We start from the raw sequence: 24,877 nt of genomic DNA on the forward strand, positions 1-24,877 counted from the left end.
AGGAAGCATCACCTATACACATAACAGCACAGCAAATGGAAGAAAGGAACCATTTTTAATGCTTAATGTCTTAAGAAACAAGACTGTAAAATAACTTTAACATGGTGTGAGATAGTGACAATGAGTATGGAAATTGAGAGCCTTCAACATTCATTTATAATACAATAAAATGTAACATCTGAATTATGTAAAGTTTTCCAGCATCTGACCCTTACACACTGGAATGTTAAGGTGAGGCACCTCTGCTTTTCATGCTGAACATACCGGTTGCTGTCCCTGCTGTGCCTGAGAAGCTGCTTGCTGATTTGCTGTGGTATTTGCTGCTGCAGCTTGCTGCTGGAATAAATTGGCTGGATACACCCCCCATGGAACACCATAATACTGAGGTGGAACCACAGCAGGACCTAAAACCAGAAAGCATCATTATTCCATCTAGTGCAGTTGCTTAACATACTGTTTGTAGCATCCCTCATTGATCCATCTTCTCATTTTTGTAAGAGAAATCAGTATTAAAAAGAAAGAATTCCCACATTAGCTAAAATGACACGTGAATACAAATAGGCTAATTTTAAAAATTCACACCAAGTCATATCTTCTCTATGAAAAAATTAAAACCCTTGTGAGACTCATATGACAAAGAAAAACCTTAAAGCATTCAGAGTCTGGGTACCAAAGAACATTCAACATCAGTTTTCATGGTTGCAAGAAAAAATAATTTCAGAACATCACAGTATGAACAAAATTTATCCTCCTGATAGTGATGTACTTGAGACTTTGATAATCTGCAATTCCTCCTTTCTGTATGATGACCTTGCTTATAAACACTATTGCTTGTGCCTCCACTGCATATACATGATGCTCTTCTAAGTGGGCACACTTAACTCTTCCAGTCGATTGATAAAGAACCTGTAGAAGAATAATCTCTCTGTATCATGGGGTTGTACATATAAACCATTATTTATGTATGTCTTTTAGTTTTTTTCTACTGCCTTCCCTGTGAAACACCATATGGAAACAAGGGAGTTTGTTTTTTTTAATGTTATGCTCAAGTCTGAGCACTACCTGGGACTTGAATATTCAGTTATGTTGTATCACAGTGATATCTAGTAACTTTTTAAGATATTTTCCTGTGTTTCTCTGTTATCTGGGCCTTTTAGCATGCTGGAGACCATCTTTATTCTCATGCCCACTGGGAATGAGAAAATCTGGAATTAGAAAATTAATGCACTGAGTAAAAATATACAAGGAGAGGCTAAGTGTCACATCTTTTGAAAATAATAAATATTGTCAAAGTCAGATTGACCTTACTAAGGATAAACACTTTTAGGACAGAAAAAAACCCCTAAATTTTGTAAAGTCCACTGGCAAGAGAAACTTGGAATCCATATATAATAAACCTTTCTAATCTTTTCTATTGTAGTAAGAATTTTCCAAACCGCAGTATTCATTTTTTTTACAAGTCTCTCCTTCCTAGAACTACATTTGCAGAGATAACCAGGACAGATTAGACTTTTTTTCTCTTTTTGTTCAGTTGAATTATCAAGACAGACACTTCTCAGTGTTCAGTTACCTGCTAGGGTAGCTGCTGCAGCTAATCCAGCTGCGGTGTACGGGTCAGTCCCTGGAGGAGCAGCACTGATAATATATGGGTTTGGCACAAAAGCAGCTGGAGCCAAGCCTGCGGAGAATACGCCTGCTGCAGTAACAAACAGAGTTTCATTACAGCCAACATTCTTAGCAAGCATCATCACATTCACACCACCCAAATCACACAGCCTATCTGTTAAAATCAGAACTGCTTGTACCTTGGAAGCTCTTAAGACCAGGTACATAATTACAGAAAACAACACTTTTATGTCTTCTCATCAGTCCTTTCTTACTAATCCCAAGGCCTAAAAGCTTTGTTTTGTTGGATCTAAAGACTCCAAGGAGATTTATCTCATATGTGTCTATCTATCCTTACACAGAAGGGATTATTCAAAATGGAATTTATCTTGCCCAACTTAACTATCTAAAAGTTAAACTAGTCTTGCAATGAAATCTCTAGCAGACAAGTCATCTAGTGTGTGAATCAGCCAGATGAAATAAACCACTTGCTAGAGACAAAAATCTCTCTTCACTGACAATCAGGAAAAAATTTAACCAGATAGTTAAAGTCAGATACCTAGCTTTTAAACAGTCACATATGAATACTAATCTTACTTCCCAAGAATCATAATTTGATATAGGAATTGTAATGGAAGGAGACAACTGCAGAAACTGCAGCAAACAAAGCATCATCACCCAGTGTTTCCCCAGTCAGTCGGGTTCACATACTTTATCCAACACTGACTCAGCAAGCAAGGCACATCAAACTATGTCCCTCCTTCCAAATATTTTTTGATAGTTTTCTATTAATAAGCACATGAGAAGAGGCTGCATTTTAAAAAGAAAATTTTCATGTAACTACTCAAGTCAGCACTTCATACAAAGCAGAGGCTTCTCCAAAGTTTAGAAGTCCAAGACAGGACCTGTGGAGTCACACAAACATCTCAATCTGCCACGTTTCTGGGTTCTCAGCCTGTATTTGTGAAGAGCTGCCACTTTTCAATCCCAGCTATAGGCTGCTGATCCCAGTCTGAGCAGACCTCACAACCTACCTAAACAACAAGCTGGTAGGAAAACTTATTTGCAGGAGAGCATGGACACAAGTCACTGCAGATACCTCCTACTTCTGCCTGCCTTTCTGATCCTAAGAATCCTTTTTTTCTCACAGAGGAAAGACATTTGTGCACACATCTCAACAATCCAGTGGAACTGGGGAGGGTAGAAATTTTAAGCCCCAACTATCGCCATTCCTTAAACAAGGAATTGTTTCTATGTGTGTTCCAACTTCCTTCACCTAAACACCAACAGCTTCCCCACAGTGGAACATAAAATTGATGTCACTGAAATGAAGGCTCCTTGTTGAGTTGCAGCTCATGAAGAACTTGATGTATTTAACTAATTCACCGAACTAAAGGCACTGAAAAAATGCCTGCTAAAGAATTAGCTCATTAGGGTACCTGCAAGAAGAAAGAGTTGTTTAAATGGCTCCATTAACATGGAAAAATTAAAACTTAATCAACACAACAGTATGATTTCAAAATTCTACTCTACAATGGTTTTTAACTGGATTACTGAAAATACTAAACTGCAACAGAATCTTAAAATTGCATACTGGTTTTTAGTATATAAAGCTAGTGTTTCTATTACTGCTTATAGCAGCATGCATTTTTAACTTTCACTCCCATCAACATTCAACTACTATGCTACAGAAGCAAATATAAATTTTATTTCTTTGTATACAACTGTCCAAAGGGGAAAATTTACAACAGAAAGCCTACATTAAGGACAGTACAGTCATAGGCAGTCATTCTGAGCAGTTCTCATGAGAACACTGCAAGAAGCCAAGTGATCAGTATCTATTTGAATGAGAAGACTGGATAAATTGAAAGGAGTCTATCAAAGCAACACACCCACTTTTGCCAGGGACACATGCTGCATTATACAGAAACCTCACCTATGTGTGGCTGCTGAGCTGCAGCCAGTGCATATTGCTGCTGTTGGGCTGCTGTCAACTGCTGAACAGTCAGAGCATTAGTCCTCTGGAAAAGCTATTGGGGGAAAAAAGAGAAAATATTCATTTCAGTTTTCAAAAGTCAGGGCTATAATGTACTTGGATTTGCTTACTGAAAAACAACGTCAAACCAACTTCTGTAACGAAGTTACTAAAGTTACTAAACTAGAAAATTATGCAACAATATTATTCTAGATTAATTATTAATTATAGTTATTCGCCCTTGACTAAGTCACAAAATAATAGTGAATGCATTGCATGTTGAAATGACTGATTGTCAAGAAGATAATCAACAACTTAAAGGATCAATTTTCCACATTCCATTACTAACCTGCTGCTGAGAATTGTAGTCAAAAAGTCCTACAGTAGCTCCTGAAGAGTCCATTTGTACCTGATTGCCAGGATAGTCAAACTGTAGAGAATCAAGACCAACTTGTTCCATGGCATCTAGATTCTGATTTTCTGGGTTTGAAAATTCTTCTACCAGAGGCTTGTGAGCTGCAGGATTGGGAAGAGGACCTAATCCTTCTGTGGTGCTGGGATTGGGGCCCAGGCGTTCAGCTACTTCTGTTGGGGAGGCCTGTCGACTTCCAGGGGTACGACTGTTCAGAAGAAATTTAAGACAGACTCTTCAGTCTTAAATAAAGCTGTCCAAGGACAGAGTACAGTATTTCTACTTTCAAAGCAGCTCTGAACTCAAGAGACTTTACAAACAGAAGGGACAGACTCATTTTAACATTTTCAAACAGCATGCGCATTGATGGCTCAAGATAAAGGATGCATTGAACTCTAAAGCATAATTTTATTTGGTTTTCTCTTGTAAGTTTAAGACTGACTATAGAGCTCTTCAAATCACTTGTGAGAAAAACAAACTGATCTGTGAGGTTGTTTTGTGGTCACCTGCAAATTTTCAAATGCCTCTTTATTGTATTTTGGTAGTGACAAGAAATGTACTGTAGAGAAATTTAAATAAAGAAATTGGCTAAGGGCATCTCACACCACAGAACCGAAAGACTCAGCAAAATTTCAATTGGAAAAGGCAAACATACAATATAGCAACCATTTTTAACAACTGAAAAGCAAGCAATATATTTTTACCTTGAGTAAAATAAACGAATAACCACTTCATTTAGCATGTGACTGAAACATTTAATTTCCTACACAACTCATTTAATAGACTATACTGATGATTGGTGGGGAAAACGTGTTCCTAATGTAACACTGAATAGAATATACAATATCAAAGATACAATAATATATACAAAGCTGAATTGCTCTCTCATCTGACTGGCAGTCTACAGGGGACTTTTTGTACATCTATAAACACCTACAAGCAAATTGATGAGGTGAGATGTCAACAGAGTAACATCCTAAAGAGATTCCAACACTATTTGGTTAGATTTAGTATACTTTAATTTGGAGTGGTATCCCACTTTCTGTGGGAAGCCATATTGTTTAGACTATCAGTTTTTACAGGCAAAAATCTAGGTTAACGACTAGGAAAGAGTTGTGTGACAAAATCTATGATCTACTAACATTATTGCATTGGCAGAACTTTGTGATTATATACTGTTTCTCAGGAAATGCAGAACTTCTAGTTTAGTTGGCTTTACTTGTGAAAACTAGGCTCAAATTCCAAATGTCATCTTGCAGGAAGAACCTATGTTTATTGCAGCAGTACAGTGCCAGACCAGTCTGCTGTACTGCTAGCTCTAGGTCAGAGACACAGCCTCAGTATTATCTGTTCTGCTTCCTCTTCAGGGCTCCAGAGCCAAAGTATCTCTTCCTCACTGAAGCCCATGACTAATGCAAAGAAATCTACTAGCACTTGAATGGAATGGCTGATAACAACACCTAAGTCTGTACAGCTAGAAATCAGCCTTTTAGGGTGTTTATTGCAGCAACACTGTATGATTTATTACTCTAGACAAAATATGTCAAAGAAAGGAGCAGGTTTTTGACAAGAGGTTTTTTTAATGTAAAAATCAACCTCATGAGGATTGTATGGAACATGTTGGCTTACCATCTAAGTATCCTAGCAAGCAACCATGTCTTGCTGCAAACTTGAGTTTAAAGCCCTTTAATATTCCCTATTTTTCCCAAGTGAAATACAGCATCAACAAAGTGAAGAACAAAAGGAAAAAAGGCAGTTATTTCAGTACATACTTAGTTTAAAAATGCCACAAGTACAATAAAAATACAATGAGGAGGACAGGATGAAATTTCTTGTTAATACTTATGGTTAGATAATACAGGTTGCTCCTTACATTGGTGCTGTTCTGTTGCTATAGTTAAAGTTGTGTCAATACTTCAATTATAAACCTCTGTTTTGGAGGGTTCTATACCACCACTTAATATGGCCCATTTCATTTAGATGGCCTTATTTTTTTTTTATTTTTCTGAGAGGTTTACTGGCTTTGGATGCTTTTTTGCATTTGTGTATTTTTCAATAACTTCTCTCTTTAAATGAAATACAAAGTACTTCACAAACACCTATTTCAAAATTGAAATAGATACTGGTAAAGAAAAGCCGGACAGAAGTTATTCTGTATTTGCTATGTGTAAAAACGAAGGTAACTTTGTTTACTGTGCATATTGCAGCACACAACTGAAAGGAGCCAATGTGAGCTCTCTGGTATGCTTAGCATTGTATTATTTTCAAGGATATGTCTTGAAAAATAGACCTCAAGAATCTCTCTTTAGCCTCAGGTAAATACATTTTTAAAATGGTAGGAAATACTTACGTATGGGATTCAAACATGCATTTTAATATACTAGTTCAGTAATGAACTAATGAAACCACAACTATCTGGTCATGTTCATCACATTAATACAAATTTAGGAGCAGAACTCTAGTTCTCTATCTTTTTAATTCTTCTGTATGACACTTACAAATGCATCACAGTCATTCAAGAAAGAAGGATCAGCCCTTAAAAAATACCCAATTTAAAATACAGTTCAGTGTTAGAAAAAAAAAACCAAACAGACTGGCTCTCCTGTCATATAAGAGGTCACTGTTCAAAAGCTTGAGCTTGGTCCAGTCTATTTTTCCCTATAAAAACAACCAAACCACAACACCATTCCTTGGGTGACAATTATGTGAATAGGAAAATACACTGCTGCACCTTAATTGAAGATTTATGGGGAGATGATTAGTTGTGTTAGGCTGTGGTATCCACTAGCAAAATCGGAAGGAAAGTTAAAATTCTGTAGGACTTACTCTCTACAACACTCAGATGCAAAAGAGCATTAAAAAGAAGCAGAGAGAGAAAGAAATTTAGTTTAACATTAAAAGGGTTAAAGTTTTCATCCCTCTTTAATGCACCACATTCAGAAGGTACCCATTTACTTTTAATAGTTACTGTGTTAAGATGAATTTGTCTCATGAGAAGTGACACACACATTAATGACATCCTAAGAAACATGTGGCACAGTGGGAAAGGAAAGACTTGCGAGGGGAAGAATCAGTCTGCAGCTGGGTAATGTTTGAAGCTGACACACAAACCAGAACTGTAATAATGCCCTTAAGAGACATGCTTGTCTTCTTGAGAAACAGTTTAAAAGCTTACTTAAAATCTTTGCAATCGGCATCCATTCCATTTGGCAAACCTCTGCCATTTATTTTAGTAACATCCTCATCATCTCCTTGTTTAAGATCTCTGTTTTTGTCCTCCTCAAATGGAGAAGCCTTGCCTTTCTGATCTCCTTTCTCAGGTCCATCTGTTTCAGCATCTCTAGTGCCCTGAGGAAAAAGAATCTGTTTGATTCTGAATATTGAACAGAACACAATAGGAGCACCACAAGGTGACCTAGTTCTACACTACAGTGCACGTAAACAATACAAACAGTTTGTTGTCAATGAAATTGCATTTGGTGGGTCACTTGATCGTCAAGTTTCAACCACATGCAATTAATAACTGCCAAAATGTGAAAAGGAATGCCAAGATTTATAATGGAAGAGCTAACTCAACCTTAACTATAGCGGTGCTGTTAAAGCAGTAACACTTTGAATTAGAGAAATGTTTATATTATACAATTAAAACATCCAGTTATAAAACAAACCCACATGAAAACACAGAAGATCTACAATAAAGCTCATCACACATTTTAAATTAAGCTATTTGAAGTATTTTTCCTACTTTTAAATAAAATTTTTAGGAAAGCACTTTAAGACAGCTATTTAGTTAAGATTCCCAAACCACTTCCCTCTTCTGCCCCCTCCAACCAAAGAAGAGAGACAGCAACTACTTCCTTCTAAAGAGTTAAAAATTAAAAACAAAGAGAATAGGAAATATAACCATGTAATAAAGACCATAGTGGGTAACCAGGCAAGCTTAACACACTGCATTACTTACAAAAGCTCCTTTCCTAAACCGGGAATCCAATTTATCAGCTGGAGAGGAACTTAACACATATTCTACCATGCTCACTCCAAGGCCACCACTTTCTGATCGTGGAGACAATACAGCATTTACTTCACTGTTTCCATGAAAACCCTGTCCAGGCTTTCTCTGTACCATAATAGGCTGGGACATAGAATGGTCTGTTAAAAACAAACAAATAAATAAAATAATAGTATTTTTTAAAATGCAACATGCAAAGTTTGTGCATTTCATTACAACATCAATATTAAGATAAAAAATGATATAATAAATCCAAATCGTGGTTTCAAGAAGTGTTTTTGAAATACAATCACCATGCAGTATACATTTTCAAAACTAAAATGAGAGGAAAGTAAAATGTAGTATTCAGTTACAAAATTTGCTTTGAATAACATTCAGTAATCATGACTGATTTTTCAGTACATATACAACAATCACTTACGAGGAGTTCCCCATGCAGTCTCTCTCCACTCGTCACCAAGGAATATCCCTTTTTGTCCATCTTTTGCTGAATCATCAGGTTCCCAAAACTTTTTGGCAGGTAAAAGCTGTTAAAAAAGAAGATGGTTGTATTTAAGTATGGTTACAGATGGGCAAAAATAACAAAAGGATATTAAGAGTAATAAGAGTAATCAGTTTTACATAATGGAATCATAGAATGGTTTGGGTTGGAAGGGATCTTAAAGATCATCTAAGTCTACCTTCCCTGCCATGGGCAGGATTGCCACTCCAACATGGTCTTGAACACTTCTATGGATAGGGCAGTGACACCTTCTCTATACAACCTGTTCCAGTGCCTCACCACTCACACAGTAAAATAATTCTTCCTTATATCTAATCAAAAATCTCTCCTCTTTTAATTTAAAACCATGTTCCCTCATTCTACTATCTGCCCTTGTAAAAATTTGCTCTGCTTCTTTTTTTTGTAAAAAAGGAATTGCTAAAATAACCCCAACAGTATCGAGATCTGAAGTTATGAGGAAGAAATATAGACTATAGAAGCAGCTGTGAAAAAAGCAAATTAAATTAATCCCTGTATTAAGTCAAGACAATCTTCTCAGAAGCTTTAACTAACAGCGCCTTCCTGCCAAAGACTCAGAAGTTTGGCTGTTAACTAATACTGTGATAACCAGAAAGAGCAGCAGTTCACTGAGAACTTATCTTCACTTGGAAATGCATCATGTTCCAAATTTTAGAAAGTGACTAAAATATATGGTAGCAAGTCCTTATGGTCCTTTAGACCATAGGGCTGTTAAAAATCTGTGACATTCATATGTGAAGTTCCAAATACCAACACTGTTATTTAGATGTATGTTTTTTTTCATTCCTACTTGTAAAACAGAAGGTGTCATGTTAGACCAGTACCTCTTGTACTGTCTTCAACAACAGAAAGACTTAGACATGACAGAACCACCACACAAACAAGAATTCCTCAAATACAAGCATCCTTTTTGCTTTGATTTTACTAGGTTATTCCTGTACCTTTCCCCAACAGCTGCCAAACTCTACATTTCATATTTTCCCTGTATGTAACTAATGTATCCTTAGACAGAATAAGTACTTTACAAGGTACATCAACAGAAAGTAAAGTTAGAACAACTTGCAAAATGTAGGGAAGAAGAAAGCTGCACAATCCATCAGATTCTGCATAATATAATGCTGTATTTAGAATTTTAAATTTTGTGGAATTAGAAAAGACCAAATGTAATCTGATAAAGCTGTCTGCAAATATGTACATTCTGGAAATTTGCTTCTTCTGTAACTTAACTGAGTAAAAAACCCTTCTGAACCTCACAGGTGGTTAGTATGAGCCTTGATGAAACCACTAACAGGAGTCTATATAATACAGATATTTCTTAAATAAATTTCAGTGGGACACTGAGCTTGTGAAAACAGCCTCAAAAGGAGAAGGGTAAGACTGCCTCTTGCAGGCCCCAGTATTAAGAGTGCAACAAGAGCTCCTCAAGACAAGTTTAACGCTGAAGCATTTTACTTTATCTAAAGAACCTTGCTTTTGGGAATCATATTTTATTTTAAATGCCATCTAAGCCAATTTCAAATATGTGTCCAGTTGAGAGCTTTGAAACACCTAAGTGAAGGTGTCACCACCTAACACAATCCTGTCAGAATAAAATAGATCTAATAATATCTCAAGTGCTATAAAATAAGAATTACCTGAAGTATGCTTACCCTGGAATTAGTAAATTCCACTATCAGACAGGTATGTTCAGACAACTCAGTGTTAAGAACAATAAGCGAATTTAGAGCAGAAGACACTGCAATACTGGTTTTGATATCAAAAGTCATTCATATGATTTGTATGAGAGGAAAAATTGTCTCCTGGTAGAAAGAAGCAATAATCTTCACTGCAAAGGTACAAGTTGTTTTGGGGGGTATTTTGCTGCTGCTGCTGTTTGAGTTTTTTTAAGGTTTGTTTTGGCTTTTTGAGGTTTGCCCCTTTTTCTTCTTTTGTAAGCTACTTACTCTCAAATTTCAAACAAATAAATTCAACTTTCAGTCTGCAGGCATTTTATTACACAAAGAACGTAAAGTATCTTTAACACAAAATATAACGCATGATCCATACCAAGAGGCTAAATTTAAACTACGGAAGATGAAACAGATTTACTGAAATTATTTTCATAAAATTTCTACAAAACAAAGTCCCTTGAATACTTAAATAAATGCAATTTTACTAAATTTACAATATTGCAACTCCCTGAGAGACACTGATTTAGATTTAATATTTATTTTGACAGATGGGTATAACATACACTATGCTCTTTTTAAATGAATGTAGTAGCTCTTGGCTTGTCAAATAAACAGCCCTATCAGTTGGCAATTCTTCTAATTGTACAATTAAGTACTTTTCAGAAAAATTAAACAGACGGGAACAACAATGTGTTTGATTAGTTCTACCGAAAAAGACTTAATCTAGAAGTCATCTCAAATCAATACAGATGGTTAAAATCATTGTGCTTTACTCTTTGATAGCATGTGTTTTCCTCAACAGTTTCTCTATTCAGTGCAATAAAACACAAACTTTACAAAGATACATCCAATTATAAGTAAAAATAATGGAGAAGGTTGTATTTCTTACTAAACTCTCTCCCAAAAGTACACTAAAATGTGTCCTTTCCAGTACCAGCACTGATCCCTGTTAGGAGTCTGCCAGACAAACAAAGCTCTTTACCACACACAAATAGTAACAAGCAGCTATATGAACTCTGCCTCTTAACCAGCTCTCTGATATGAAACTGCACAGTCTCCATTGCTGACTCCTGAAATAAGGATTTTTAAATAATTTTTTAAAATTTATTTTTAGGATCAGAAGTAATTCCTACAGAGCTCAGTGAACACCTCAGATGAATTTGTCGGAATGAAGTTTTGACACTAGAAATGAATACTTTGTTCCCAAAATGGACTCTGGGTGCTTTGATCCTTTAAGTTAAACCAACAGACATTATCAAAAGATTTAGTTTACTGTTCTGTTTGGCACTAAGTTTTGTGTGGCTGTAGAGGGTTACACTGAAGTCCTGCAGCCCACTCTGGCTTGCCCCGATATAGCAAACAGTTACCTACAGAGAAACAGCACCATGTGTTCTTATTTCTTTAGAGTACTAATGAGACCTTACAGGTCACCACAGATTTTAGGAGCTGCAGCCAGAAGCATCATCTATGAATAACCAATGTAACAATTTAACCAAGCAAAAATTGTGAAAGACATTTAGAGAAAGATGTCTGCAACACAGACTTAACAGCCTCCTAACGCCAAGTATTGATACCCAGTTGTGAAAAAAGTATCAGTAAAGAATTAGAATTATGAAAAGGAAATTAATTTCAGTTCAGAGAAAAATCCTGGCAGACACAGAAAATAAGGAACGTGATTTCCCAATAGCTAGGAACAGTTCACTTGACATGACCTCTCTTTCATACCTTTCAAAGCATATGGAGGATAGCATGTAGGAGCCTCTACCAATTCTAGCTTACTTTATAAGGACGTTTCCTTTAATATTCTAGAAGGCTATAATCAAGAAGAAGATTAAAAGAGCCATGGAATGTATCCCAGAACTACTTTACTGTTGTGCAATACATCAAGAAAATTACTGAGTAAGTCAATCTAGCTATGTGAACCTGTATTACCTCAAGATACCTGCAAAACACAATTGAAACAAAAGACAAAATAACCTGGTGAGTGCAGGGTCACAATGTAGTATCAATTTCTGATGCTGCAGAAATTGAGTATCAGAACTCTGACTCTTTGTGGGTGGTTTTTTTAAACATCTTTATAGATCCACTGAATGCCAAGACAACAAACCAACAGATTCCTAATCATGCAGAAATATATCCCTCTATCTGAGATTACCTAAAATGAAGATTGGTATGAACAGTAATGAATCTATACTGTAATTTAATTCCCAGGCATTTGTGCCATCCTTCATTTTCACTGCTTTCAATCTTTTTAGAGTACTTTGTGGGTGTCAAAAGATCAAATACCACCATAAATTTTACCCATCCACTCTTATCACACTGCTGGTACTATCACAGATACTTCACTAACACTTTTACTTTTCAGAGTTTTAAGAACTGGTAGGGGAGCAGTGTGGCTACTCAGGTTTCTAAAGAACAGGTCTGCATCTATAATTTTTTTCAAATGGGAGATGGTTCAAAGACAACCCTGGATGAAGCAAAAATTGCTGAAAAGTCATGTGATTCCTGACTGCTTCTTTAAAATAATTAAAAAAAAAAAAATCAAGTAGCAATGGCCGTATGTCTGCTCAAAAACAGTCAGCAGCATGAACACAGCACTTATGTTTCATCAGTAGTTACGGTATCCATAAAGATTCCTACCATCATTTTGAGAAAGTTAGGGTGCAATATTGTCACTGGCTCAACTATCAACTGAATTAGATAAATACCCAGCAAGAAAAAAGGATCCACATTTGAAATCTTAGTTCAACATTAATTTCCTCACCAGGTCCAATCAGGGGAAATAACCCCTTGTCAAATAACTTGTCAATTACCTTCTAAACAGTTCAGGGAACTGCTTTTGTAGGAGTCAAGCCATCCTTCATGTTCTTAAATGCCTTCCCCCAGCCTTAAAGTACACTGACTTAAAAAACCCCAAATAAATGAAATCAGTCAAAAGAAACAGTCCTCCTTCCCTCCAGCTAAATTACGTAACAGCACTCTTCAACCTAGTTAAAATCTTTTAAGGAGTAATTACCAGTGAAAAAATAGTAAATTACCACATATTTCTGCTGGGTACGCCAGTTCACTTTTTCTGGAGCCAAACCTTTTTTTTAAATCCCAGTCTCCTTGACTTCTCAGGAGTAGCAAGCAGCTGTTGCCACTTGCTTATATACAATGAGAGTGAAAACATGCCTCCTTTCATAGAACTGTACACTCTAATAAAAACTTACCCTTTCACTTCTGTACAACTATCACTCATCTAACAAGAATGACAGACACAGCAGGACCAGTCAAAAAACCAATGTTCTTTTAACATAATTAGTTTCTTTTCACCTAAGACAGAAACAATCAACTTGTTCTTAAGAGAAGCTCTTTGCTTCATGTTGTATTATTTAGACTTCTTAAACTGCATCAACATTTCCAAACCACCAACTGGATGTTCAGCCCTCAATAATTACCTCTCCCATTCCCCGAGATTCTAGGGCAAGAGCTTGAAACTCATGATTCATCTCATCCACAGATCGAACCTGTAGAGGGAAGACCAAAAGAAAAATTCATTAGTCTAATACCTTTTCAAAAGTTAGAGTTTCCAATACTCCAGAAGAATTCTGAATATTGAAAGCATACAAAAAATGTGCTCCCCAATTTAGTCTGAACAGGAGTCTGGATTTCATTAACAGATATAGCTAGTGACCAATTTAATGACCCTGCTAATATAACAACATGCAAGAAATTCCAAGAGACTTAAACAATTTAATCTCCACATATCTGTACATCTATTGCCCAATATAGAAACGGTAGCCAATAGTACATTTGCAATAAATGTGGAAAAAAAAAAGAGGTGAAATTAAAGATTTGGGCATATAAAATACTTTAGAAAGGAGAGGAACTGTTGCACACTGTTACTGAGTACACCTGGCAGCAAAGAAAAGCTCACAAGGCAGGTCACAAAACCTACTAGAAATGTGTTGCTCTTAAAATCTAGTAACAGACTGCATTATCACAATTCCTCATGTTTTCATCCAGGAAATCACATTTTTCCTTCTCCACAGGTTGTTTTTTGTTTTGTTGGTTTTTTAAATTGGTTTTTTTTTATTGTTGCAAATATGAAAGGTATTTTACTACAGTAAGAGTTGCTGCTGCAACAAACCACCTCCTTTTTCCATGGTACACACACAATGCACTGGGCTAATTCTTTTCTGAGAAAATGGTTTCCATAAGGACTTTTCAAAGCCAGGATAAGCTTAGAAAAACAAATAATATAAGGAAATTCAGAGCTGTTTCTTTCCCTCCTCTTCTCTCCGAATAGTGACATCCAGCAGGCAAAGTTATTCAAGTTCAGATTAAAATTAACTTCCCTCTCAACACTGCTCTCTTAAGGAGCTACTTTCACCACTAAATCTATCTGTTTACACCAGCCAATAAACCAAACTGAAGTTACCCGACAAAGCTGATAACACATAACTAACACTTTTCAATAGATGCACAAATACTAGGCAAAGAAACAATCTGGTGCTTTCAACATTCTGGCACAAACAACTCTTTCTTAGCATTGGAAAAGTGGCCAATAGATGCTCCATCCTCAAAATTTTGCTCCCAAACTATTGCTATTGCCTCAGTCGTTCTAAGCCATTAACTTCTGGGGTTGAGTGTCTCTGTGCTTTTGACGAAGAAATTTCACAGCTCAAAGAAATATTCCCTCATGAAGAACAAAATTTTAGTTAAGGTGGAGTCTGAAATCACTTCCCAACAATTTCACTGAAATAATGAAGAGAAATTTTCAGACTGAACTATGGGGTAGGCACATCAGCACCCTGGACTTATTCCAGTAATGCTGACACTTAATTAGGTTGATTTTAGTTTTTTAAAAACTGAAAGCAGATATCAACGTATCCTTAAATAATGTTAGTTATTTTTCTTCAAATTAGTATTTTAAAAAACAGATTCCTATTTTATGCAAAACTTTTGTTAGCTCCAAGGGATAATCAAATATTTGTGCATGCACACAGAAAATATAATGGTAGAAGAGCAATTACTTAAAAAGAAAAATCAGAAATTCAAACCTTGAAGACTTCTGAAGTTGAATATTAAGTTTCTGAAAACATAATTTCTTCTACAGATTACTGAGAGAGCTGATTATCTTACCTACCTAGGCCACTGATCATGCTGAGGTCATGCACTTTTAGTTTCAATTACAAACCAATATTAATTTAGGTACTTCTGTCTCAATATGTAGTTTTGATCTAATGATCTATAAACAGATATGCAGGTAAAGCTTCCCAAACTGTATTTACCATAAACACTACCCAAATCACTGTTAGCAAACAACCAACCTTGAAAGAGTCATCATTTTTTTGGTTGTGGTGGTTTTTGGGTGGGTTGTTTGGGGTTTGTTGTTTGGCTTTTTTTGTTGGTTTTAACTTTCAGTGGTAGTGGTTTTATTTGTTTAGTGTTCTTCTGGTGTTGCAAGGCCTAATGAGAAATGCTTATTTTTCAAAATTCAGTGAAGTCCAAAACCATGGCCACCCTTCCTTCCATGTCTCTGAGAACAGACAATCCAAGAATCAGGGTAAGAGCACAGCTAACTCCCTTTTTCCTCTAAGCAGTTCCAAGACCATTATAAGAAACTAAAGCTTTTATGAAACTGTAAATATGTTTTAGCACAATGAACATTGATTTTGCTCATTGACCTCCTTCTTGAAAATTTAAAATTTAAGTTAGCATTATCTATTGCTTATCCACAGCAAGAGAAAAAATAATCATTTTTTCCACCAAAAACAACAGCCCACAAGATCCTGCCCCTATCATAAATTTGTGTTTCACGGATCATTTACAAATTGGAGAAAAAAACAGGCAGCACGAGTATTTCCATGTCTGTCTTCAACACTAACCCAGACCTGTCATTACAACAACAGAAGAAAATATCCAGAATGACACCAGCTAAGTCTCCTATGTATAAAGACATGCCCTTTCCCCAAAGGAAAAACTTTGGTTGGGATTATCTGTATTACCAAGGAGTTTTATTTTCTCTAATTCAATACCAACATTAACTTAATTCATAGGTTCCAGAAACAAACATTTTAATACTTTCTAAAACACAAATTCAGAACATTAAAAAAAAACCCCTTTTTCTATTTTTATTCATACCCTGTTATACAGAATAACTCGTAAGTCAAAAAGAGGCCTGTGGAACTGCTCAACATTTACAAGGTTTTTTTCCCTGGTTTTGTTTGATTACATCACTGCCTCATCCCTGGAACTGCTCAAGGCCAGGCTGGACGGGGCTCTGAGCAACCTGATCTAACAGAAGGTGTCCCTGCCCACGGCAAGGGAGTGGACAACGGTTTCAAATTTCCAACACACAGCAGATCATTCCACAGGGCCCCCAAATTATGTACAGATATTACATACCAAGCTGTCTTTAGGTAAAACAGTTCCTCACATACTGCTGTTACATAGGTAGAATGGCTTAAGCATTCATGATTTTTTCCCCCTTAACACATCAACAGAAAATCCTCATCTTCTTCTACAGGCTCTAGATACAACATACCAGGACATTTTAGTCCATTTTTCATTGCAGCATTAGCAATGAGATTTTAACAAAGAATTATGTTTAAAAACAAAATTATGTTTTAGTAGACTCTTTCTTTCTAAAGTTTATACCTCCTCTCCCTCCTTGAAATTTAAAATAGTTTTTTATAAATCTAGAGGCCTACACAAAACCCATTCCTTTACTCTATTGAGACTCTGTAGAGTACCATCCTGCCACCCTTCACCCAACAGTTTTAGTACTCCCCTTATATGAACTTGGTAACCACTGAGGGAACTGTTTGATTCAGACGTTTTTTGCGCTCCTTTTCCATGCATGAGAATTTCACCAGATCACCCAGAGAAGAGGTTACTACACTGGGGAGAGCAACAAGGAGAACGTGGTGTGGAGAGAGGTGGGACAGGAGCATCCACTCAGTGCTGCCTATATGGTAACTCAACCAGAAACATGAAACCCTGCCCTCAGTAACTCAGGACAGAATTTGGAGGCAGACTCTTGACTGGAAATCATCTAGCATTACCACAAGAAACACTTCTTACAGTAATATCCATTTCTGAAATCCCGGCATCCAAATCTTGGGACAACTACTCTCTCAAATAACCCTGAATCTTGCCAGAAATAAGCTTGTAACCATTTTCTTGCAAAAGCAAAGAACAGCTCCTTCTTTGAAAAAAGGCCTGTGGAAAACAGTAACAAAAAATACAGTATCAAAGAGAAAAATATGACTTTATTTTATACATCAAAAGTGGTTAAACCAGATGACCAGAAAGTAGGAAACCCACTTTTTCTGCTTTAAGAAATGCCTAATCCTATCCCTCCCTTCTCAGGTGAATACCCTAACCACTGTGACAAAGAAGACATATTTTGCAGCTGAAGTTGTGTCCTAGGCCAGAAATTCAACACAGAACACCTGGTAATTACAGCACTAGGACTGGAAAGAAAGCGAAGCTGCTGTTTACACTGCAAACGGTTCTGCATTTTTCTTAATTTTACTGACTGACTTCAATGCAAAATACCCTTCCAGCAGCTTTCTACATGAGTGGCTCTTCTGTAGCATTTATTTTATGCGATATATATGATAATGGCAGAAATTTAACATTATGATCAACTTAATCTATTTTGAAAACCCAATACATAGTAATTCTGCCAATCGTCTATTAAGTTGAACACTGTACTGTAAAGCCATGTCAGATACTTGACAAGACATTTAAAAAGCTCCCAAAAAGACAGATCAACAAAAACCTTTCAGATAGGTGGCCAACTTGAAATTATTAAATAAAGCCAGTATTTTTAATATAAATATTAGAAATCTAGAACAGATTCATAATAAAGGACGAGGAAGAATAACTATATAACCAGCCTAAACTGCACGTCTCCAAACCTGTTATGCCATAGTACAATAAGTGGCTGTATATAGAGATTTCTGCTCTGTAATATTTTTGCCAAAATTACATAAAACATCCTTACTTTGATTAAGAGGTCAATCCACAGTGCACCCAGTCAACAAAAAGCTGTTGAATAGCTGAACAGCAAACTACAAGAAGCACAACTGAACTGTTTTGTACCCTAAGCACCAACTATTTTCTGTAACATTAAAACAAGACATTTGTTTGATTAAAGCTGCTTCTGAGTAATGTATCTTCTCACACCTCTTGGAAGCATCAGAGAACCAGAGGTTCACTTACAACCAAACTGGTTAATCAAAGTTACTGCTTCTAAGTAATTCAAAGTCAACAGGTGCTGTGTTTTGATAAGAGGAAAGGTTTTCTGAGGGCCACGTGGAACAGTAACACAACTGAAAGTTTCACAAAATACTCCAAAATGTCCAGACTCCTTAAGCAGTCCAAACAAAGAAGGTGTAAGGCATTCTGACAAAAGACTTAGGCAACCAATTTTAAGTTCTAACAAATATTTATATGGCTACAATCTTAAAGTACATCTTCCTCCAGCAAGCACTTAATTTTCACTGTGTTAAAATAGTGTTTTAAAACCAACTTTTGCAGGGAAGTGAATTATTCTTCAATTGCAGTATTTTTCGTTTCTTAACTCATTCTCAGACTGAGCAGTACCATACTTCTGCACTCTACGACTCCTAGTACATCCAAATATCCTAACAAGACCAAATTCTCAATTTAGTTGGCTTGGCTCAGCAGTCACTTGGGATCTTAAGGTTCGTCTGCTTTATTTCCTTGTGAGCTTTGTATTGTAGTTTGAGAAGCAATCCTAGCAGAATTGAGAACACTGTCAATGACAGAAAAGAGCACATTTTGAGGTGGGGCTTTTGCAGAACATTAAAGGGGCAGGGGAATACCCTGAGCCAAAGCAGATTCCAGCCTGCTGAAAAAGCCAACTCACATTCTTTGCTTGCTTGTTTTCAACAGGAATATCAATAACCTCCAACCTGCACAGAGGAGAAACGAATTGTTTTTATCAACAGGATGTATAAAAATGCATATATGTTATATATATATCAAAGTATGCTGGATAGTATCTCACAAGTCACCATCAATTTTGGAAAATACTGATTTACTTGCATAGTCTTCTGCCAGCAGATGATACAGAGAAATCATTATTATACCATCACTATCCACAAGGAAAAGCAGAGAAAAATGATGGATATCTTGCCCCCTGTTTCAGAACTACATGATGGCTCATTCAAAGCCAGCTGAGGATTCTAAGAAATTGCACTTGCTCCCCCTAAAAATGAACTCTTCCATCACATAAGAAACTTGCCTCTTCTTTGCACAGGCTTTCATGATTTTCCTTCCCACCCAACCAGTTCAAGCTTTGCCATAAGACTGGCAGAACTGTTTGAACAAGTTTTCCTAAACTACAGTCAAATGTCCTCAAGCTCGGGATTTTAATCTGTACAGCCAAATACTGGCAGAACTACCAGGCTCACATAAATTAATGTGTTTGTACTGAAACCAGATTTCATAACCATTTATAACAGTTACACTGTTTGCACCATTTGAAAAGTTGAAGTGATATATTCCTACATAAATAGGGCATATAGTTTAGACTAAGTAAGTTTAGCAGGTTTCTCAGTTTTTTAATTGTGTAAGAAGTTATCTATTCAAAAGAGTTTCTAAGAAATGTACAGCACAGCAGGGAGGGTAACAGAAGTTTGCAAAATAAAAGACTAGAAATGTGTAAGTAGTATATAAATTTACAAAATGGAAGAAAAAGCCCATAAAAACTTGTCCAGAGTTCTTGTAAAGAGGAAATTATTTTTTAAAATTTAATTTGAAAAACTGATTAAAATAATATTTCCCATACACCTTTTAGCTTATTATTTAAATGAGCTACAAGAAAAAGTAATCCTTTAAAAAAGTGGCAACTGGTCCTTTACTGCTCAGAAATCAAACTGAAGAACTATTTTTAATACAAGAAATTTTTTTCATACAGGTTTAATCACCAATATGAAACAGTTTAGGTACAAATCTCATGTAGTTTGGTGAGACTCATCTTCCTTTGCTGCACACATTATTCTGCAACTCACTCCAATGATCCTTCATAAATATACCAGAAACAAAAAAGGGAGACACTAAATATATTCAGAAATTTGAAAACAAAGCTGTGAAATGAAATATGAGTTGAAGTTTCTGTCTAAATATGCTTAATTTAATTGGTGCTGGTTACTTATATGCATATGAGTAAACTTTTTTTTCTAATTTTAAATATCTACACTTCTTGTTAAGCTGGTTCATCAGCATCCCCCTTCTGGTAGCAGTAGCAAGTGCTACAAGTGGTATAACACAAGTTTAGAGCAATTTAAGAGCCAAATTTCTAACCATTATTATCCTGTTCTACACAGAAAGACTCTGTCAGTGAGTAATAACAATCCAGCTATTTCTATACAGAAGTGTGACATTACTTTGATGTGCTGCTGTTTTGAGACATCAGCTTTCATTACTTCGTCGTTTGCTCTCATTCGAAAATTTTATGTAGTAAATTAAAAACCTTAAAAAAAACTGAGCGCTTTCTAGGCAATATAAAAAAAGGCTTAAAACGTTGCCTTTTCTGAAGATGAAAACTATGTATAAACTCTAAAGGTATCTACATACAAGCAGGAACTGGGACAATTTATCTCAATGTATTTTGTAATGATTAATCAAACATAGCTTTCATTCTAATAGAGTCAACAAGCTTGTCTTAAACATGTTAACAAGAATTGCAACACTGGCACCCACAGGCCTTGAATCAAGTAAAATTTCCATAAATTAATTTTCTACATTTTAATCAAGAATAATTTTTGCTGATGTGTTTTCTTTAGAAATCTCAACTATCTTCACTTTTCTGTTTATTACCAAGGAATCTGAAACAGAACATCTCCCCTACACAAATGTCTGATAAGTAAAAAAAAAACCCACAGACTTTAAATTTATGTTTGAAAAATTATGGGGTTGTAACACACCCTTAAATGTGATGCTAAGGAATCCCACAGAACATAACTCATTTATACATAGTATAATTTGTATGAAGAAAATAATTTTATATGTATGTACATACACATGGACACCACACCTACGAAAAGTGGGGCTGATGAAATTCCAGAAGTCAGTCTAACAGAATTTCCAGGAAACATTTTATTTTGTGTTGTTGTAGAGCTGATATCACAAACATTCCTCCCACCCCCAGCAACTGATAAGTAACAAACCCTTTCTTCAGAGCATTTACTTTCATTTTGTTTCCTCCAGAATATGGAAAATTCATTTGCCACACAAAATATTAATTTGTCATGGATTTAGTTTTCAGTAAAACTACATGGAAAAACTGAACTTCTCCCAGTAATTCTCCTGCTCAGAAGTTTCCAGCATCATGAAACTCATGATCCACTACCATTTGAACAAACTGTTGGCCTTTCAGGTTTACTTTTTCCCCCCTCCTAAGCACGCAAGAAGAAACTAGGCAATACCCAACAGTCTGATTTTCTCAAAGTGAGTGCTACAACCAGAGATGAAACTACCTAGTTCTTATGCAATGAACTGAACAGCTGAAAGTACAAAAAAACCTTACAAACAAACAAATTGGAATTTTTAGATGCCTCGTGACTCCTCATTCCACTACAAACAACTACCTTTTGCAAAGAAGGGTGCTGACACAACAAACAACTTCTCTGTATCCCCAGCATAAAATAACAGTGAAAAAACCCAAGGTTTCATATGTGTCAGTCTGCTTCAAAATCCACCTTGAATTTTTTTGCGCTTTTATACTCTGCATAACCTCAAGGAGAGCTAGGAAATGGTAAAACTAACTTCTTTTAGTGTATTGTTTTAGTTCCTCCCTTGCTACAGGGAAGCATATGTGTTTTCTACTTATCTGTCTACAGCAGGTGAACGGACATTTAAAGAAATTGCTGTTATCATTGATTTCAGCTGTTTTCTAAGGATGTTCCCTTTGGACAACAAGCATTTAAACTACCTGTAGATTTCTACAATTGCCTAAAAGCTGGAAAAACCAGCCAACTCTAAAAAAACACAACTAGAGACTACTTTTAACTCAGTAAGCATCACTACTAATTCACTAAGAATTGCAGCCTAGCTTTGGATATTAATATCCCATTAAGTGATAGCATAGTCCTCCAAAGGCAGTAAAAATCTAAAGTAACACCAAAGACTACACCAGCAACAGTAAATGAAAGTAAAAAACTAGAATTAAGCAGGCTATTTAGAATTGAAATTGAAGTGACAAAAGCTTTTTAACAAGAATTAATTCAAAGATTGCTATTGATACATCTGTGCTTCAATGGATTTAAAGACAAATACTTCAACTTTTTCATTTAAGAAGCCAAAAATTTAAGAGCAGTTACATGTAAAAGCTTCTATCAGTACACAGACAGGCACATTATATAGGGCAAGCAAAAGCAGTATTTGTGAATAGAAACAATCCACATTTGAATTATCCTCTAGAAAAATATGAGATGGTGATTTTATGAGCAAAATCTCTGGTTAGATGTCTAAATTCCAGGTTATTAATCTTCACACAAAACAAAGTATTCCCTGAAATCATTTACCCAACTACATGCTTCCCTTCACTATTTATCCACTTTGCTTTTCTCTTCATCTTTACACTGAAGAGAAAAAAGCTTTCACATAACTCTTTATAAAGACACACAAGGGCCTTTTTCACCCTGACTTTAATGTAACTGGTACCGAGTCAAGGTAGTTCAGAAAGCTAAATGCAGCTCCTCTGTGCAATACAGCAGTGTCATATTTTCAAAACCACCAATTTTAAATCACATTAAAAAAGGCAAACGGCATTCTAAACCCATCAATGAGAACTTAGATAAAGCAAAAGAACTAACACTAACCCGTATTTTTATTTTCTTGACACCATGAATAGTGTAAGGAAATGACTAAGAACACATCAAGAAATTTGCTGTAAATGCAAAACATTTGAATGCCTATATGCAGTCTTTTTTAGCCAAGTTTTCTGGCTTCCACCACCTGGATGTCATGTAAAACTCTCCTAGAAAGCCTAAAACAAGTTTTAACTTTAGAACAAAATTCCATAACCACACAATAACCATGTTTAGAACAAGGCCTCACAGTCTCACCTAGAACCTGGAGCACATGGGAATGAATGCAAAAGGACTGCAGCTGGCTCCATACAGCACCAGCACAGGTCTCTGGTTCCTACTCTAGTCCTCCAAGGCTGCTCCCAGCCCACACTCCCTCTGGAAGCAGCACTGCTGTTCAGGTTTATGCTGCTGACAGTAATTCCTCACAGACCTGAAGAGATTCTGTGTAGAGCCACTGCTGCACAAGCACACATCATAGATTATCTATATGTAAATCCAAGATAATGCACAGCTGACTACATGCCATTTGTTTGCTGTAATATGAAACCAGGCTCTCCCTATGCTAACTACTGAATAAGCACTAAAGTATGAAGGACCCTGCTTCAAAGAACTCTAAGTGTAATACATATTACAAAGACTCATACAACAAGAAATGGAATTGGTAAAGTGAGATAAAGAAGTCATTCACAGGAAGACATTCGACAAGGTCTGCCAGGTATTTGGAGATATCAAGGCAGGTGGAAATATAAAGAAGTATGTTGGACAGCAGCAAGACACTGGTGAAGATAGTTAATAAAGACACAACTAACACAAAATCCACATGCAGGAAGCAGCAGTTCATCACTTGACACCACATGAGACAATATGCAGTGGCGGGGAACTGGACCAGTTCCCTCACTAGTTGAAACCATCACCTGCAGTTTGAAATGCTGCTGCTGAAAAGGGCAGAAATGGCACAGACACAGCAAATGTGATTGGAAGGAGTGATTAAGAAAAAGTCTCTAAAGAACATAAATCATACAGAACAAACTTGCTTGCACAATCAAGTGACTGCAAAAACTCCTTTTCTCTGCCCTGATGACAGTTCACTTTAAGTTGCCTACTCCATGCACTACATGCTGGAAAATACTAAAAATACTGCCCAAGTATCTGCAAAATTCAACACTGTAATTTTCTTCTATCTAGGGAGGTGCTTTAAAGCCTATAACCAAAAACTTCTCAATGCTTTTCTTTCAGTCCAATTACATGAAACCACATTACAATGCATCACAAAATACTCCTTTTTCAGCTACTTCAAATCAAAGAGAGGGGAAAGACAGACATATTTCCTCTTTCCAGCTATGCTATCAAAACTGAGAATCACAAGCAGACAGGCAATAAGGTGATATCTCACTAATCAAGTTGCAAGACATTTAAATTTTTTAACAGAAAAAAAGGCCCAACCTTACAATTCATTCAAAAAACTCACAGTATTTGCCCCATCTCATACAGCACTACTATGACAGAAAAATCTCACCAGGAACTTACTGAACAAGATTTTTTAACAAGGAACAGATTTTGCAAAACAGGAATCAAATTCCCTCCCCCTCAGCTCTTCTCTAGGGACAACAGAAAATCCTCCCAAGTCTCAGATTTCTTTTCCTAGTTTGTGAGGCCTGAAAAGTTTTAGCTATTTTCAAGTTTGAGAAGCTGCTTAAATCATACATTCAACAACCATAATCTGGGTTTCTAGTTTGGTGGAGCTAAATGCTACTGGAACTAATTGATGATAATGGCAAACTTGAAATTAAACCAGAGCAAATCCAAGCATAGAAAAATAATACTTACAAAAAAAGTTGTTAGAGAACTTG

General features: G+C 36.2%; 1 protein-coding gene across 8 annotated transcripts in view; it reads right to left on the minus strand.

The window, feature by feature from the left end:
• PUM2 (pumilio RNA binding family member 2) overlaps positions 1 to 24,877 on the minus strand; it is a 67,614-nt gene that overhangs the window by 31,470 nt on the left and 11,267 nt on the right. For 6 of the 8 annotated variants that reach the window (XM_021525344.2, XM_021525346.3, XM_021525345.3 and 3 more), the window contains exons 2-9: positions 13,632 to 13,700; positions 8,423 to 8,528; positions 7,954 to 8,141; positions 7,168 to 7,340; positions 3,930 to 4,200; positions 3,542 to 3,635; positions 1,571 to 1,696; positions 265 to 404 (exon numbers count right to left, since the gene is read on the minus strand). In XM_021525344.2, the coding sequence (XP_021381019.1) occupies positions 265 to 404; positions 1,571 to 1,696; positions 3,542 to 3,635; positions 3,930 to 4,200; positions 7,168 to 7,340; positions 7,954 to 8,141; positions 8,423 to 8,528; positions 13,632 to 13,682 (1,149 nt within the window). In that variant the 5' untranslated portion in view covers positions 13,683 to 13,700. The remainder of the gene's footprint in view (positions 1 to 264; positions 405 to 1,570; positions 1,697 to 3,541; positions 3,636 to 3,929; positions 4,201 to 7,167; positions 7,341 to 7,953; positions 8,142 to 8,422; positions 8,529 to 13,631; positions 13,701 to 24,877) is intronic. The other 2 variants (XM_021525342.3, XM_021525340.3) reach the window with 1 other exon arrangement.

Source organism: Lonchura striata, chromosome 3, assembly GCF_046129695.1.
Source record: "Lonchura striata isolate bLonStr1 chromosome 3, bLonStr1.mat, whole genome shotgun sequence".
NCBI lineage: Eukaryota > Metazoa > Chordata > Aves > Passeriformes > Estrildidae > Lonchura > Lonchura striata.